The 18,490-nt window shown below is 35.3% G+C and overlaps 2 protein-coding genes and 1 long non-coding RNA gene across 3 annotated transcripts in view; 1 reads left to right on the top strand and 2 right to left on the bottom strand.

The window, feature by feature from the left end:
• Positions 1–10,324, bottom strand: part of gpbar1 (G protein-coupled bile acid receptor 1) — an 11,534-nt gene extending 1,210 nt beyond the window's left edge. Inside the window, exons 1-2 of the mRNA XM_087268592.1 lie at positions 10,172–10,324; positions 2,259–2,848 (exon numbers count right to left, since the gene is read on the bottom strand). Of these exons, the coding sequence (XP_087124718.1) occupies positions 2,259–2,810 (552 nt within the window). The 5' untranslated portion in view covers positions 2,811–2,848; positions 10,172–10,324. The remainder of the gene's footprint in view (positions 1–2,258; positions 2,849–10,171) is intronic.
• Positions 1–18,490, top strand: part of phgdh (phosphoglycerate dehydrogenase) — a 722,740-nt gene that overhangs the window by 230,570 nt on the left and 473,680 nt on the right. The gene's annotated exons all lie outside the window — the stretch shown is intronic.
• On the bottom strand, positions 11,500–16,205 carry LOC141376214 (uncharacterized). The gene is made up of 3 exons (XR_015500145.1): positions 14,464–16,205; positions 12,815–13,783; positions 11,500–12,115 (listed from the first exon to the last, which is right to left on the bottom strand). It is a non-coding gene; the product is annotated as an uncharacterized LOC141376214 (long non-coding RNA).

Below are 18,490 nucleotides of genomic sequence, written 5' to 3'. Positions count from 1 at the left end.
GCAATTGGTGGTTCATTCCGCTGTGGCGACCCCTGATAAATCAGGGACTAAGCCGAAGGACAGTGAATGAATGAGCAATAGCCTAGCCTAACATTATGTGTTTTACATGTCAGTAGCCTCACAGCAAGAAGGTCGCTTGTTCGAGCCTCGACTGGGTCAGTTGGCATTTCTGTGTGGAGTTTGCATGTTCTTCCCGTGTTGGCGTGGGTTTCCTCCGAGTGCTTATTATAAATGAATAACAATATAATTTACTAAAGCTTTACTTTGATTTTAAAATGGAAAAAAAATATTTTTCCCTAAATAAATGTTTCAGTTGAACCATAGTAATGCAATTAATATAAAAACAACAATATTATCCCTTTAAGTAGATGTAATTTGTTTATCTTTGGGCAGAAAAAATAAATAAATATCGCACAATTTGAGGAAAATATATAAATTTAGCTGTAATTACAGTAATCAGTTTGATATATTATATGTTGGATAATTTAAAGTAATACTTAATAATTAATAAACACTTAATGATTAATAATTAAATTAAATAGTTTGATAAAAGGGTAAAAAAATATAGATTTTCAAGATAAATATCGTTTTGCCAAAGTAAGAGATCAAATAAATTGTGGTCTCTGAAGTAAACGATGTATTTTACTTTGCATGAATATATTTTTGTCCTGACCACAATAAATATTTTTGATTTAGAATAAATTCCATTTTAAAGTTTAAACCAGAGTTAAATTATACTTGAGTAAATAAATCAAAAAAGGTTTAATACAGTTGAAGTCAGAATTATTAGCCCCCTGTTTATTTTTTTCCCCAATATCTGTTTAACAGAGAGCAGATTTTCTTTCAACACATTTCTAAACATAATAGTTTTAATAACTCATTTCTAACTAACTAATAACTCACTTCTGTAGAGTATCAAAAAAAAAAAAAAAAAATATATATATATATATATATATATATATATATATATATATATATATATATATAGCTTAAAGGGGCTAATAATGTTTACCTTAAAATGGGTTTTAAAAAATTAAAAACTGCTTTTATTCTAGCCAAAATAAGACTTTTTCCAGAAGAAAAAATATTATCAGACATACTGTGAAAAATTCTTTGCTCTGTTAAACATCATTTAGGAAATATTTTAAAAAGAAAAAAAAAATCAAAGGGGGGCTAATTATTTTGACTTGAACTATATAACATTCATTCATTAATGTTCCTTCAGCTTAGTCCCTTTCAAGAGTTCTTAGCTGATGATTGATAATAAAGCTTGTTTGGCATGAGAGAGCCCTGAGCTTTTGAGACCCTCGAGCCTTTGGCTCCCTCCCGTTTCCAGGGCAAAGGGGAGTTTGAACTCAGGTAGATCTCGATGAACTTCCCCTAATTATTTGTGGTTAATGACAGATACAGGGGATGGCTAAGGAGAGATGTATGGCTTGCGTGTTAAGTTGCGTGTTTTTTGGACTTTGGGAGGACGCCGGAGAATTCGGGGAAAAACCCACACGAGCATGGGGAGAACGAGCAAACTCCAAACAGAAATGTTGACTAGAGGAGGGGGAAAGGAGGAGGAGTAGGGGTGGGTAGAGGGGGATTCTTCAAGATGAAGATGCTGAGATAAGAAAACTCTGGTTATTTATAGTGAGTTGGGAATCATCTGATTGGTGAATCATTCGAAAGCTGATGCAGGACCAGCTGTGGTCAATCATAAGCATGTGATCCTCTCGAAATTAGTTTATAAAGCAACTTATTCATCAGGGGTCAAAATGTAATGAACCGCCAACTTATCCAGCAAATGTTTTACTCAGCAAATGCCCTTCCAGCTGCAACCCATTACTGGGAAACACCCATACACACTCTTGCACTATGGACATAAAGCTTACCCAATTCACCTATAGTGCAAATGCCAACAGACCCAGCTGAGGCTGGAACCAGCAACCTTCTTGCAGTGAGGCAACATCGCTACCCACTGTGCCACTGTGTCGACCTACTATGGTCAATTTAGTTTATTCAATTCATCTAGAGCGCATGTGTTTAGACTGTGGGGTAAACCTGTAGGAAACCCACACCAACACGAGGGGAAAATGCAAACAGAAATGCCATTTTGCCCAGTCAGGACTCTAACCATCAACTTTTTTTTTGCTATAAGGCGACAGTGCTAACCCATGTCGCCACCATGTCGCCCCTTTTCTGCTGTGTTTATGAATATAATTGTATTCATTACATTTTTTACATGTTTAAAATGAAGTCTGAAGTCTAACCTGTTTGTAGGAGCAGACCTCATCCTCCTTGGAAGCGTTATGAGAAGTTTGTGATCTCCAGAACGTCTCGTTCGAGTCTAAACTCTTATTGGATGCTGCTTCAATCCAGTTGTTCCATCCGAAAGCAGGAAGTGATGCGTAAAGCAATGGAGGAAGCCAAACCGTCAATAGCGCCAACGGGAAACATCGATGAACCCAGAACTGACTGTGATGGAGCGGGCTGACGATGCAGAGGTAGCGCTCGTAATGCACCATCACCAAATTGAACAGGAATGACAGGAACAGAAAGTTGGGGAAGATGTACATGACCAGGCAGTGTCTGAAATCCAGCTGTCGGTCCAGGCTCATGCGGGGAATGAAGGGAAGCGTGATGCCCGTGCATAAATCGGCCACCAGGAGACTCAAGAAGAAGTAATTGGGAGTGTTGTGGAGCTGCCGGTTGCATGCAATGCCGATTATGATGAAGAGGTTGGTGAAGATGATGATGGAGGAAAGTGGGACTGTGAGATAGAAGATCAGCTTTTCTCTGCTCAGTTTGTCCTCTGGATCCATGATGGTTAAGCCGTCTCCATCTGCTGTAAGGGTGAGTCCTGAAAACATAGGAACCACACAGTCAATGGGTCTTGCCAACTTAATCTCACGAGGAAGCACAACTATTTTACGTATTGTTGACTGATTGTACAAGTTCATACGTTTCATTTGTATGAAAATGTATGATTTTTAAAAAAAGGAGATGTGGCCTAATCAGGGTACGAATAACAGGGGGTTTGGGGAGGCCTAACCCCCCTTAATTAAAGCTTGATCCCCTTTGACTGGCGATTGACTGTAAGTGTTCACAGGACTGTTTTCTTATTAAATGGGTGTTTGATTCTCCATAATGCCTAAAAGTAAAGTCAAATTAGATCTTTAGTTTGTATAGCTTGACTTGAGTGATGTCTGAAATCGCCAATCAGAGGATAGGATACTGTAAATATCCCACAAAACACCAAAAAACATATAAAAATTTTATTAATAAGTTAGATGTTATTTAAATAAATACATAAATTTAATTAACTGAAGCATGTATTACACAAACTATGTATGTTATTGAATCATCAATTTGTAAAAAAAACTCATAGAATCTCTCTCTCTCTCTCTCTCTCTCTCTCTCTCTCTCTCTCTCTCTCTCTCTCTCTCTCTCTCTCTATAAATATATATACATACATACATATGCATACAGTTGAAGTCAGAATTATTAGCCCCCATTTATTTTTCCCCCAATTTCTGTTTAACGGAGAGAGGATCTTTTTAACACATTTCTAAACACAATAGTTTTAATAACTCTCTAATAGCTGATTTATTTTATCTTTGCCATGATGACTGTAAATACTATTTGGCTAGATATTTTTCAAGACGCTTCTATACAGCTTAAAGTGACATTTAAAGGCTTAATTAGGTTAACTAGACAGGTTAGGGTAATAAGGGAAGTTATTGTATAATGGTGGTTTATTCTGTAGAGCAGTGGTCGCCAAACTTGTTCCTGGAGGGCCGGTGTCCAGCAGATTTTAGCTCCAGCCCTAATCAAACACACCTGAACTAGCTAATCAAGCTCTTACTTGGTATACTTGAATCACCCAGGCAGTTGTGTTGAAGCAAGTTGGAGCTAAACTCTGCAGGGACACTGGCCCTCCAGGACCGAGATGGGTGACCCCTGCTGTAGAGTATCGAAAAAATATATAGCTTAAAGGGGCTAATAATTTTGACCTTAAAATGGTGTTTAATTAATTTAAAACAGATTTTACTCTTGCCGAAATAAAACAAATCCTCCAGTAGAAAACATATTTTCAGACACACTGTAAAAATGTACTTAATCTGTTACGCCTGTTTCACACCGCAAGCGTCAGCGGCGCGTGAGCAGAGCGTGAGCAGCGCGTATGTCGAGCAGTAGCAGCACGCAGGCGTTTGCCTTTCACACCAGCTGCGTCTGCAGCGCGCAGCTCTTCGGCAGCTGCTGCAGAGATCAACCTATCTCTGTCTATTCTATCTACTTGCCCATGTCTCTCTATATACAAATACACGTTTTAAACTTTTCATCTGCACCAAGGCCCCTCCTATGCTGTTTCTTTAACCTGCAAATGTTTATTTTACAAATTTTATATATCAAATAGTACTGTCTGCTTCTCAAGCTAACTTATATGAGAATTGTCTACAGTCAGAAGACAATCGCCAGTGCTATCATGTCATTTGTTTTTTGATTATCAGGTTGCTGTAGACCTAGTTATAATCATATTTATACAATATAGTAATAATGATATTTATACAAACTAGTGTTACTTTCTCCGCTTCAGTGATGTCCAGCGGCAGAATAACAGCTCGTTAATTCATGCTCGTGCAGAGGATGAGACGGACAAAAGTAACCAATGCATGCCATTCTTTTACTTATTTTCGTGTTGTCAGGTTCACAGTGCAAACAGCTCCCGGTAGGAATAATTCGAGTGAACATAAAACAAAGCCGATTAAAACTTTCTTCCTCTGCTCAGCTGCACAGAACACAGCGAGCTCACATAATCCAGCATGCGTGTCGAACTACACTACCCACAATACACTGCGCTATGGACTACAAATCCCGTAAATATTCCATTTCCCCTCTCCTACAACACTAGTGTGCAACTTAAGCAAAACTGATAGTAAAATTGTTTTACATTTGGTTTTGTAGTTTGGGCCTAAATAAATGTTTGTTGCCGTTTTAAATCGTTTTAAGTGAATTTGAATGACTATATATAAACCATTTGACATTATTAACGCATTTATTGGGTAAAATTGCTAATTTTTACTGTCATTCAATGTGTTTTGGTCATTATCAATGCACTGTCACTTTAATTGAGCGTGAGCAGCGCGTCAAAAATAGACCCAGCGCCGAAACTATCGCTGCACTGCTGCTTCGGCGACGCTCACGCCTCGCTCTGACGCGCTGCTGCTGCGTGCGGTATGAAAGCTCTAATCTGTTAACATGGACGCCGAAAACACACGCGCTGCTCACGCTCTGCTCACGCGCCGCTGACGCTTGCGGTGTGAAACAGGCGTTAAGCATCATTTGGGAAATATTTAAAAAAAGAACAAAAGAAAGAAATAAAATGGGGGCTAATAATATATATATATTATTGAAACAATAATCTATGCAAAATGTAAAATAAAGCATGAAACAAGGGAAAAGGCAAACAACATATATGACCTACAAAAAGACACAGTGGTGCATGTAAAGAAGGAAAGAGAAAAAACATACAAATCTTCAGAAATTAAACACTATTATGCCCCATTCACACAGGGCTTCAACGTCAACGCTTGACAGAAGGCGTGTCTGAAGTTGGGGCTGACGCGATCGTCATAGCAGCGTCAGCCAATGAATTTAGTCCACAGTCGGCTACTGTCTGAGCTGGTGTACTAGCATACAGCGATCTGACTGGCTTGCGGTTCTGTCCATGCTTGAAAAGTTGAGAAAGTCCCAACTTTTGCAGTGAGCAATGCCTCCGGAGTGGCACTGATGGATCCACAATGCAGTTCTGCAACGCCTGATGTCACCCATTCAAAGTGAATGGGAAGAGTTGAAGCTGAGACCCGTGTAAATCTTTATGGTGCTTTAGAAACAAAGACAGGATCCCACATTTTATATATATGTATGTGTGTGTATATGTTCTTATAATTATTTCAAATTGTTTTATATTCAGTGTCATGCTACATTAGTAGACTTCCTAATGTAATAAGACAAATTGTGAGGAACAGAATGAAATTGAAGTCAGTGATGATATTTCAATCAATTGAAGGAAATGAGGCTAATTGAATTATAAGAGTTTTCATCCCTCAGTATGCAGACTGATAATTCTGTTTGCATTTGACCTTCTTGCAAAGCTCAAAACAACTAATATATCATTGCAACACGATGCACAATTGCCACTTGTGCTTTAAAATTCTATAGAAAGCAGATAAAACCACAGCCAAAACTTCCTGCGTGAACTTTCACATGATAACCTTTCTTCTCAAACCAGAGCTGCACAACTCACAAAAGCTTCTGGCTAGTGGTTAAATATTCATACTGGATCATGTTTCTATTTGTATTAAACAATAGTATTATATTCTTCTGCTATCAAATATCCATCACCATCCAACTTTCCTTCCCATTCAAAGGGAAATTAAAGTTGAGTTGTGAATTTCAGCTATGATTTTAAATCAGCACACTATTAATGACGTAACTACTCTGTAAGAAGTGGTAACCGATGATTATTACCTTAAAGTCATAGTTTACCCAAAGCTGAACAATCATTCATTCATTTTCTTTATGGCTTAGTCCCTTTATTAATCCGGGGTCGCCACAGTGGAATGAACCGCCAACTTATCCAGCATGTTTTTTTTTTTGTTTTTTTTTTTAACGCAGCGGATGCCCTTCCATCTCTGGGAACCAAAGCTGAACATTCTGTCACTATTTACTTACTCTTCACCTTTATCAACCCTATTTGAGTTTCTTTCTTCTTTTAAACACAAAAGATATTTTGAAATATGTTGGAGATTTGTTATTTCTTCAGAATATCTTCTTCGTGTTTAACAGATTACAAAATTATTGCCGGTTTGGAATTACTTGAAGCTGTCTTTAAAGAAAGCCGATTTTACGTTTTGGGTGAACTGTCCCCGCAACTTGGTTGAACCCATTAAAATGAGTTTTGTTTGTATGCAGGCTGGTTAAGTGATGTGAAGTAATATTTTTTATTTGAATAAATGATGTTCTCATTTTAGGCTACCCCTTTTTTTTTGCATAGAAACAAATAAAAGCACTACATTGGTGTCTTGTTTGCAAAACAAAATGTTTGATTTTGAGCTTTTGGTTGATTCAAAATTATACTCAGATTCAAAACATTTACACTGAAACCAGAATAGTTACGTTTAAAGAACAGTTTTAATGGAAAATAAGATGAAAGATAAGTTATAATAAATATATTTATGTACAATTTCTTTGTAAATATTAAGTAAAATACAATTTGAAGATGTCACTTTTTGTCATCAATTGAACAAATGTTTTTAAAAACATCTTGAGTTTTAGTGGAAGATTTCAAATCATGCTGTATTTCAAGCAAACATTAAAGCGTTTGGATTTTTAAGAAAATATCATGTAGATTATAAACTCTTTAAAAAAGGGATTAGTTGATTCAACTTAAAAAAAGCTAAGTAAAACTTTAATTTTTAAATTGATTAAATGACTTTAAAAAGGTAAGTATACTCGTTGTTTTTAAAGGGCACCTATTTTACCCCTTTTTTAAAATTTAATATAAATTGTGTCTTCAGAATGTGTCTGTAAAGTTTCAGCTCAAAACACCCATCAGATTATTTGTTACACCTTTTAGAATATTGGAATTTTCTGCTTTGAACACAGTAGCCGCGTTTCCACTATCGCGCCTAAAGTGAGCGAGCCAAGGCCAGTCGCGCTTCCACTGTCACTTCCGGGGCCTAATCGGGCCAAATCGGGGCTTTCTTAGGGCCAGCGGCTGGCCTCTTTCGGCCCGCCGAATACCTTGGGTCAAAGAGGGCCAACTGGGGTTTCGGGGTGGAGTGAAAGGAGAGGTGAAGTGCGGACACAGCTTTCCGAATGCACACGAGTACATGCGCCAAACAAATAAATAAATTAGGGGAAGATTTTTGCGTATGATCGCTCTTAAGTGTCCCCTTTAAATGTAAGGCTGTTGCATAAAATAATAAAGTTTTAAAATATAAGTGACTTTTCTTTGCTGCATCCTCCTTGATGTTTCAATAACGCATAATAATCTTTACACCATATTAAACGCACAGCAGATAGTAAAGGTTTTTGAGAGTTTTTTCATGTTTAAAAGGTGTGTTTGTTCGCGTTTCGATGCTTGTATGTGTGTGAGACTGAGCAAAGGAGCGCTCCCTTCACAGCTCTGTTGATGCCGCGCGGCTTTTTTCTTTTGGATATTTATTTTGGAGATAATACACTCTATGAATACAACAGAAAGACATGAAACTTTACAAATTTTATGTCCACTTTTGTAGGCTCAAAACAATAGTGTCATATCTTCATAAAATAGCCTAAGCTATATTGAAATAGTTGAAAGAATTACAAATATCGGATATAATAAAATCACATTAAATAAACAAACCAGCAAATATGACAGGATACACATTAATATCTACTGCTGTATGGACATCCGTTATGTTAACGTACAAAAAATAAACCTGATTTAACATCCAAGAACCGGCTGTGGTAATAAAGTAAAGCTGAAGTGAATCGCTGTAATACATTACAAACATGCACTGTTTTAGAAACGTTTTAAACTTGTAAAACTGATTCTTGATCACATTTGATGATCATTGATGATCACAGAGAGCTGAACAGATCTTGTTGATATATTTATACGTTTTAGTTCGGAGACATGTTAATGCCCAGCTGTCAATCAATTTGGTGTGGGTGGGGAAACCGCACTCATACACAGCAAAATCCTCTGAGTAAAATTTACTCAGTCTTTAAATAAAGGCAAACAGGTTGGTAATAAGTAAAGCTGCTGTTTGTCGAATTGTTTATTGATTGTGTTGATCCTCTGCTGAGATTTTGAGACTCGATGTAGTATATTTCAGCTGATTTCATCTAAGGCTGTGACTTAAGTCAGTTGTAGTTTTGTGTTTCTCCTCTGTGTTTCTGCTTAACAACAGCAGGTGTTCATCATCAGTCCTCAATCATCACCTATTTAACTCAATTTAGAGAGGGACCAAATACTATCTAAACTGAGTAAATATTACTCAAAGGATTTTGCTGTGTATATCACGTTGTGGTGGGACTCAAAATGGGAGGGATTTGGATCCTATTTTAACTTCAGGAAATAAAATTAAAAACTTATTAGCTTTCTATCACTCCAATTAGGCTGTGGACACACTATACCTACACACAGTTCTGTTCAAACAGCTTACAAAAGATGATTTTCATCGTAGGTGCCCTTTAAAGTGATTAGTTGACTTTACTTTAAATAAAGGTAAGTAAACGTGTTGTTTTCAAAGTGATTGGTTGACTTACTGTATAAAAAGTGACCTAACCTGTTGTTTTCAAAGTGATTAGTTAACTTTAAAAAAGGTGCTAAACATGTTGTTTTTAAAGTGATTGGTTGACTAAAAAAAAGAAGAGTAAACCTGTTGTTTTTAAAGTGATTAGCTGACTTCAAAAGAGAGTAAACCCACTGCTTTTTAAAGCAATTAGTTGGCTTTACTTTAAAAAAGCAAGTAAACCATGTTGCCCTAAAATTATGTAAATGAAACATAGACATTATTTAGTTTTATTACTAATTCTCACTGTTCACTATAGTGGCTTACTACTTGCCTATTATTGAATAAGATATTGGTAAGATATTAGCTGTTCATTTGTACTTAAAAAAAGTATGTTCTGGATGATCTTATAGTATTCTTAATCCTTCTCAATTCCTAAACCCAACTACTAATAAAAAAGCTAAAGCTTTGTAAACATTTGAGGCTGAATAAATAGTGTGTAGACTGTCAGTTTTGGGGAAACATTGTTGCTTTCAAGGCAACTGTTTTTTAAAGGGATGGTTTACCCAAAATGAAAATTATGTTAGCATTTACTCACCTTTATGAGTTTATTTCATCTGTTAAACACAAAAGAACATATTTCAAAGATAGCTAGAAACCTGCATCCATTGACTTCCATGGTAATTGTTTTTCTTACTATGAAAGTTAGTGGATACAGATTTTCAGCTTTCTTCAAAATGTCAACTGAAGAAAAAAATAGTAACTAATTGCTTTTTAAAGTGCAGTTTGTAGTGTAAAATTTGATTTCAGTTGTGTTATCCTAAACTGTAGTTCACTTTAAATGCTTCAGCCGGCTTAAATGAGGCAGTGAAACTATGAGAAAAATGTCAGACACTCACCATATGAAAGTCAGTCTTCATCCAGCAGACTTTTATGCGATTTTTCCCTCCATGCGTGAATCAGTGAGTCCACGAGTATCCTTTCACATGTGAACTCTCTCTGTGTTTTTCTCCTCTCTCGAGTGTTTGCGGACCGAGATGTGAACTCAAGTCAAAGAGCAGGCGCTCCAGCAGGATGCTTCTTAAAGAGACAGTGACCTCATTCTCTCTCATGAAGCATCGCCGGTGAGGTATTTCAACTCAGGAAACCACAGTTTACACTTTATTTATGAGATAGATGTGGGAGGCATGAAAACATGCAATGCTGATATCTAATTGTGTATTTATGTCATAAAAGTGGCCAGGGTTTACTCACATTTAAGAGGTGGTTTGTACAAGTAGTATAAACTAAATAGAGAAAGTTTCATCTAGGTTTGTTCTACTAAGTAAGTTGTAACTTTTTAATATTTTTGTGAAACCCTGTTATTTCAAGATATGTTGTAAAGTAAGAGTAGAAGCTTAGGTGCAAAAATATATATTTTATTTAAATATACACTCGCTGGCCACTTTATTAGGTACACCTTACTAGTACAGGGTTGGACCCACTTTTGCTTTTAGAACTGCCTTAAACCTTGTGGCAGAGATTCAGCAAGGTACTGGAAATATATGGAGGTTTTGTTTCATATTGACATACAGGGATGGTCATGCTCAGCAACAGATATTTAACTCAGGTAGGCTGTGGCTTTGACACGATGCTCAATTGGTACTAATGGGCCCAAAGTGTGCCAAGAAAATATCCCCCACACCATTACACCACCACCACCAGCCTGAACTGTTAATAGAAAGCAGAATGGATTAATGCTTTTATGTTGTTGATGTCAAATTGTGATGCTTCCACCCGAATGTCGCAGCAAAAATTTGAGACTCATCAGACCAGGCAATGTTTTACCAATCTTCGGTTGTTCAGTTTTGGTGAGCCTGTATGAATTGTAGCCTCAGTTTCCTGTTCTTAGCTGACAGGTGTGGCACCCGGTGTGGTCTTCTGCTGCTGTAGCCCATTCACCTCAAGATTGGTGGTGTTGTGGATTCAGAGATGCTCTTCTGCAGACCTCGGTTGTAACGAGTGAACATTTAAGTTACTGTTGCTTTTCTATCAGCTAAAACCAGTCTGGCCATTCTCCTCGGCCCACAGAACTGCCGCTCACTGCATATGTGGCTATGTGAGTGTATGTACGTTGTATATATATAAATATATAAAAATGAATATATATATATATATATATATATATATATATATATATATATATATATATATATTGAGTACTCTTTAGCAATTTTTCTTAATTTTTATAGGTTTGTAAAAAAAAAAATTATATACTTTTACTATTGCTAGGTAAAAACTTGTGTGCAAACAATTGAAAATAAGAAAATATACAACATATAACCTAGTATATAGTGGGTATGTTTGGAGTTTCACTGTCACTAGATGATTTCAATAAGTGACTCGTTAACTGAAGGCTCACTCCAGATCATTGAAATGAGTGAATCGATAATCAGAGACTCACTCTGATTGGATCATTTGAATGAGTGAATTGTTAACTGGAGACTCACTTTGATTGAATCATTTGAATAAATGAATCGTTAACTAGAGACTCACTCTGACCGAATCATTTGAATGAGTGAATCGATAACTATAGACTTACTCTGATTGGATCATTTGAATGAGTGAATTGTTAACTGGAGACTAACTCTGATTAGATCATTTAAATGAGTGAATTGTTAACTAGAGACTCACTCTGACCGGGTCATTTGAATGTGTGAATCATTAACTAGAGACTCACTCTGACTGGATCATTTGAATGAGTGAATCGTTATCTGGAGACTCACTCTGATTAGATCATTTGAATAAGTGACTCATTAACTGAAGACTCATTCTGACCAGATCATTTGAATAAGTGACTCATTCTGACCAGATCATTTGAATAAGTGACTCATTAACTGAAGACTCACTCTGACCAGATCATTTGAATAAGTGACCAGATCATTTGAATTAGTGAATCGTTAACTAGAGACTCACTCTGATTGGATCATTTGAATGAGTGAATCGTTAACTAGAGACTCACTCTGATTGGATCATTTAAATGAGTGAATCGTTAACTGGAGACTCACTCTGATTAAATCATTTGAATAAGTGATTCATTACCTGAAGACTCACTCTGACCAGATCATTTGAATAACTGACTCATTAACTGAAGACTTACTCCGACCAGATTATTTGAATAAGTGACTCATTAACTGAAGACTCACTCTGACCAGATCATTTGAATGAGTGAATCGTTAACTAGAGACTCACTCTGATTAAATCATTTGAATAAGTGACTCATTAACTGAAGACTCACTCTGACCAGATCATTTGAATAAGTGACTCATTAACTGAAGACTCACTCTGACCGGATCATTTGAATTAGTGACTCATTAACTGAGGACTCACTTTGACCGAATCATTTGAATGAGTGAATTGTTAACTGGGGACTCACTATGGCCAGATCATTTTAATAAGTGAATCATTAACGGGAAATTCACTTTGACCGGATCACTTTAACGAGTGAATTGTTAACTGGAAATTCACTCTGACCGCATCATTTTAATGAGCGAATCGTTTACTAAAGGCTCACTCTGAATGGATCATTGGAATCAGTAAACAATTAACTTTGGACTCACTCTAAACTGATAATTTGATTCACTAAACAGTTATCTGAAGAATCCCTAAGTCCGGAATTTTTTTTGTTATACATTAAATAATTTACTGGACGATTGCTCTGACTGGAAAATTTGATGAGTTGTTATCTAAAACAAAACTAAATTTTATTTAATTTTTACATTTTATTTAACAATGTAGTTAATTCTTTTGTTTAAAAGCTGAATTTTTAGTGTCATTACCATCATCTCCAGTGTCACACGACCCTTCAGAAATCATTCTGGTCATTCTAATATTGTTCATAGCAAGCCATGCAGTATCTATCAAGATTTCTGAATATATGAGATATACAAAATGAGGTCATCATTCACTTGTTGCAAGTGTGACTTGCAAAATTATATTTGCCTTCAGTGACGTCAAACCAGGTGTGATGTGTCTGAATCCACCATTTATTAATCAAATCTTACTCAGCAGAACATATCGGTGACAAAATGATGACGTTGTTAACACTCCAAACATGCTTATAGTACATATTCAGTCTGCAGAGTCTCTACTGCACGCCAGCTCCAGTGATAGATTAAAGCTGTATTCGGTTTGTTGAGAAAAAGCAGGCGTGCGACAGTCAGGTTTGCTTTCCCTGGTGCCACAGCAAACACATCTATCAGCCTCTGTGTCATTTTCCTAAGGTTCCCCTCGGATGGCCTCATTGCTGAGAAATGCATCGTCACACAGAGTGCAGACACACTGAAGCTATAGGCAGATTTACTCTATGGTAAAACATAGACAAGGCTTCATGGGGCAAAATTTCAGATACAAAATTATAATTACAGTTAAAGGGCAAAATTATTAACCTTCCTGTGAAATATTGATTCTTTTTCAAATATGTTCAAGTAAGCGAGGACATTTTCACAGTTTTTGTGATCATATTTTTTCTTCTGGGGTCCGTTCTTCGTACGTGGATTACTCAGTTAGCTGGATTTGGATATTGACGATTTGACACAATCGATCGTTTTGTTCCTCAAAGCTGATCCGAGAGTTGTTGTCATAGCAACAGTTCTGCTAGCTCAAACCTGATCGGGAGCAGGTTCAATTCATATAAACAGGATTAGATCGGCTTAGTTCAAGCAAAGATAATAGAGAAAGTGCAATTAAAATTTTTTAATACTGCGATTAAAAAAATGGCTACTATAATAAAGAAAATATTTTCTAAATGTAGAACTAAATACATTGATATGCATTGAAATACATGATGAATACTCTTGACACATGAAAGTGGAAAGCCTGCAGCTCACAACAAATGTGGAAGGTTATTGCGTGTCATATTTAACAAACTGTTTACTGCTAATTTGATGTAATTTTGCTCACATGGATAATTGAATATTAATCAGATGATGTCATTACGCTGCTGTGCCGTCAGCCAATCGTTGCGTTGCTGATCATGATTTCGAGGATCGAAACACATGCAGCGATCTCAGATCAGTTCATCCAGACATTCTAATTGGATTCGCGAACTTGTTTGAAGAAACAAATTAGTGAGAAATCAGTTATCAAGATTAAAAGATCCAGGATCTGCCAAATCATCTTAGATCATTTAAGCGAGGTATGAAGAACGGACCCCTGGAGAAAGCCTTATTTGTTTTATTTTGGCTGAAATTATTTTTTGTTTTGTTTTGTTTATTCATGATAAAACAAAAATTTTGCGTTTGTATAATGTTATTATTAATATTAGTATTATTTATTATTTGCATATTTATATTTGTTTAATAAAAACAAGATTAGATTTGTCCACCTATCAGGTTTTGGAGTTGAATCACCACAAGGGGCATAAGAATAGGACGTGTATTTGGATATAACTCAGTTTTTTGACCACACTTCATTATTATTGTTTTTTTATTAATTTGCTGAAAATTAGAACTGAATTTAGAAATATTTTTGAAACAAATCTTTGTGCTTGACAAACAAAATTTAATATGTAGGCTAATGGATGTCTTCAGTGGAGTGCGTACAACACTGTTCATTATCTATGAAAGTAAAGGAGTAGAGAGTAAAATGGAGGAATGGAGGAAGCTTGTTCTTTATCTTCGTTGCAGATGCTCTGTTTAACTGTTTTCTCGCTGAAGCATTCAGTTTTTCCACTTACAAAGTTCGCCATGTAAATAGCAAATGTGCCATGGAGCGATGCAACTGACTCCTAAAGGGAATGGGAGAGGAGACTCATTAGACTCACACCCATAACTCATTAGGAGAATAAGCACAACCCTGTTAGACCATGCGCCGGGGCGCAGAGCATATTTTATAAAAATATAAAGAATTCAAATTTAACAGAGGGGCTAATAATTCTGACCTCCACTGTACATTCATTTACATGATCACTGGGACTTTAAGGCTACTTTTACACTACTGCGTTTTCCAATGTAATTATTATATTGTGTAATTATAAAAAATGTAATCAATTAATTTTTACCATAAAAAGTAACACAGTGGCCCAGTGATTAGCACTGTTGCCTCACAGCAAGGTCGCTGGTTCGAATCCTGGATGGGTCAATTGGCATTTCTGTGTAGAATTTGCATTCTTAGCGTTCATTTGCGTTCTCCCCATGTTGGTGAGGGTTTCCTCTGGGTGTTCCGGTTTTCTCCACAAGTCCAAAGACATGCGGCTATAGGTGAATTGGATGAACTAAATTGGCCATAGTGTCTGAGTGTGTGTGAATGAGAGATCTGCTGCATAAAACATATACTGGAATTGTTGGCGGTTCATTCTGCTGTGGCGACCCCTTGATAAATAAGGGATTGAGTTGAAGGTAAATGAATGAATGTTTACCATTAAAGGAGTATTGCCTCACAGCTGTTTAAACCCCTTATAAAAGTGATTTTTGCATAATAGGTCTCCGTTAATATTAGATTTATATTAGTTTCTAATGAATGCTATTAGCCTATGGTTTAATTATTATTTATACAATTTTGTACTTTGTTGCCCATGAAGTCCTACAGTAAGTCACAGATGACAGAAACACATACAGACCACACGCTGCTAGGAAAATAACATAAAATGAAGTGTCAGTGTTGCGTAAAGATGCATTGTGCTAGTTTAGATGGGCTGAGCGATGAAGACAGGAAATAGACACTTGGACATTCTGTGGCTGTTTTTCTGAGTGCTGAGAGTTGAAGGATGGTTCGGAAGACATCGTTCATCTGATGTCAGTTGTCCAGATACCTGGACAGAAAGAGTTATGGCGACAGAACAAAGAGCTTCTAGACTTGCATGATTGATGGAAATGTATTTTTGGCCATGCAACATGTAAAGCTCTTAAAGGGACAGTGCGCTCAGAATTGCATCTTGTTATTTCTTTAATCTGTAAAAGACAAAAAGGAGGAATTAGTTTGAATACAGGACTAAATTATTACAAGATAGAATAAAACACCACTTATTATTAATTATAATAATACATTTTATTAATTATAATAATACTAATCTACATACAATAAATAATATTAATAATAATAATAATAATAGATTTTATTTATAATGCACTTTTCTAAAACCCAGAGCGCTACAACAATAGAGAATAAAACACCACTTTTTAATAATTATAATAATATATTTTATTCATTTTAATAATAATCTACATACAATTAATAATAATAATTATAATAGATTTTAATTTATAATATGCTTTTCTAAAACCCAAAGCGCTACAACAATAGAAAATAAAACACCACTTATTATTAGTTAAAATAATAAAAACACCACTTATTATTAATTATAATAATACATATAATTATAATAATATAATAAAACACCACTTATAATTAATTATTATAATAAATTGTAATCATTATAATAATAATAATCTGCATACAATTAATAATAATAATAATAATAGTAGTAATAATAATAATAATAATAGATTTTATTTATAATGCACTTTTCTAAAACACAAAGCACTACAACAATAGAGAATAAAACACCACTTATCAATTATAATAATATATTTTATTAATTATAAAAATAATCTACATACAATTAATAATAATAATAATAAATGTATTGCAGAACAGTTCTAGTGCTCTTGAGTTGGCATACAGGTCAGGTTATGGACAGGATTGGTGGTATTGGCTGGTTTAAGGGAAGGTTAAGGTATAAGGGATGATCAACAGTATAATTACAAACGTGATTACAAAAATCAATAAGTAGATAATATGGTAATTGTTTATGTTTCAGTTTTTGACTATACAACATGTAAAGCTCCTAAAGGGATAGTGCACTGAGAATTGCATCTTGTATTTATTTAATCTGTGAAAGACAAAAAGGAGGGATTAGTTTGAATACAGGACTAAATAATTACAAGATAAAAAAAACACCACTTATTATTAATTATAATAATACATTTTATTAATAATAATAATCTACATACAATTAATAATAATATTAATAATAATAATAATAATAATAATAATAATACATTTTATTTATAATGTGCTTTTCTAAAACACAAAGCGCTACAACAATAGAGAATAAAACACCACTTATTATTAATTATAATAATACATTTTATTAATAATAATAATCTACATACAATTAATAATAATATTAATAATAATAATAATAATAATAATAATACATTTTATTTATAATGTGCTTTTCTAAAACACAAAGCGCTACAACAATAGAGAATAAAACACCACTTATTATTAATTATAATAATACATTTTATTAATAATAATAATCTACATACAATTAATAATAATATTAATAATAATAATAATAATAATAATAATAATACATTTTATTTATAATGTGCTTTTCTAAAACACAAAGCGCTACAACAATAGAGAATAAAACACCACTTATTATTAATTATAATAATAAAAACACCACTTATTATTAATTATAATTCATTCATTCATTTCTTGTCGGCTTAGTCCCTTTATTAATCCGGGGTCGCCACAGCGGAATGAACCGCCAACTTATCCAGGAAGTTTTTACTTAGCGGATTGTTTATGCGTCATAAAAGGGGGATTGAGACCAGAACTGAGTGAGTGAATGTAACAGTTTATTGCACATAGCTGATTAACACAATAAATGGCAAACAGGTAAAAACCTTTCTCTTATAGATGATGAGCAGTGGACCGGGACGGAATGGACATGAGACTGATGGTGACGACGAACACAGATGAGATCAGAAATCACACAAGCAGGAGGAAACCACTCTAGGAAGAGAGAAGAAGACACTGTAGGTGCACTGGGGCAGACAAGGTAAGTAACAGAGTTGGTATGACTGACCGTGAGAGTTCGTCCTACTCAATGCAATGAGGCCAGACACTGAGTAAGGTAGCATACAGGTATTTATAGGTTGTCGTGATGAGAGGGGAATGACATGCAAGTGTGCTGGTGATTAGAATTCGGGTGACAGGGATCTTGTTGGTTGGAGTGATGGTGAACGGGGTGAATCCTGTGATTGGGAGTGGGGAGATCCTAGCCTGGCTGTGGCATTATATGTTTCAGTCACAATTATGTGGTGTTTTTAGAATCTGGTTGCTAGGGTTTTTTTGGTGGTTGCTAGGTTATCGATGGTTTTTGTTTGGTGAATGAAATCGGAATGCACCTATTTTTGAGCAAAACATTACTTAATATTACTTAA

This window comes from Danio rerio, chromosome 9 (assembly GCF_052040795.2).
Source record: "Danio rerio strain M-AB ecotype USA chromosome 9, GRCz13ab, whole genome shotgun sequence".
Lineage (NCBI taxonomy): Eukaryota > Metazoa > Chordata > Actinopteri > Cypriniformes > Danionidae > Danio > Danio rerio.
This window is presented reverse-complemented; position numbering and strand designations above follow the sequence as displayed.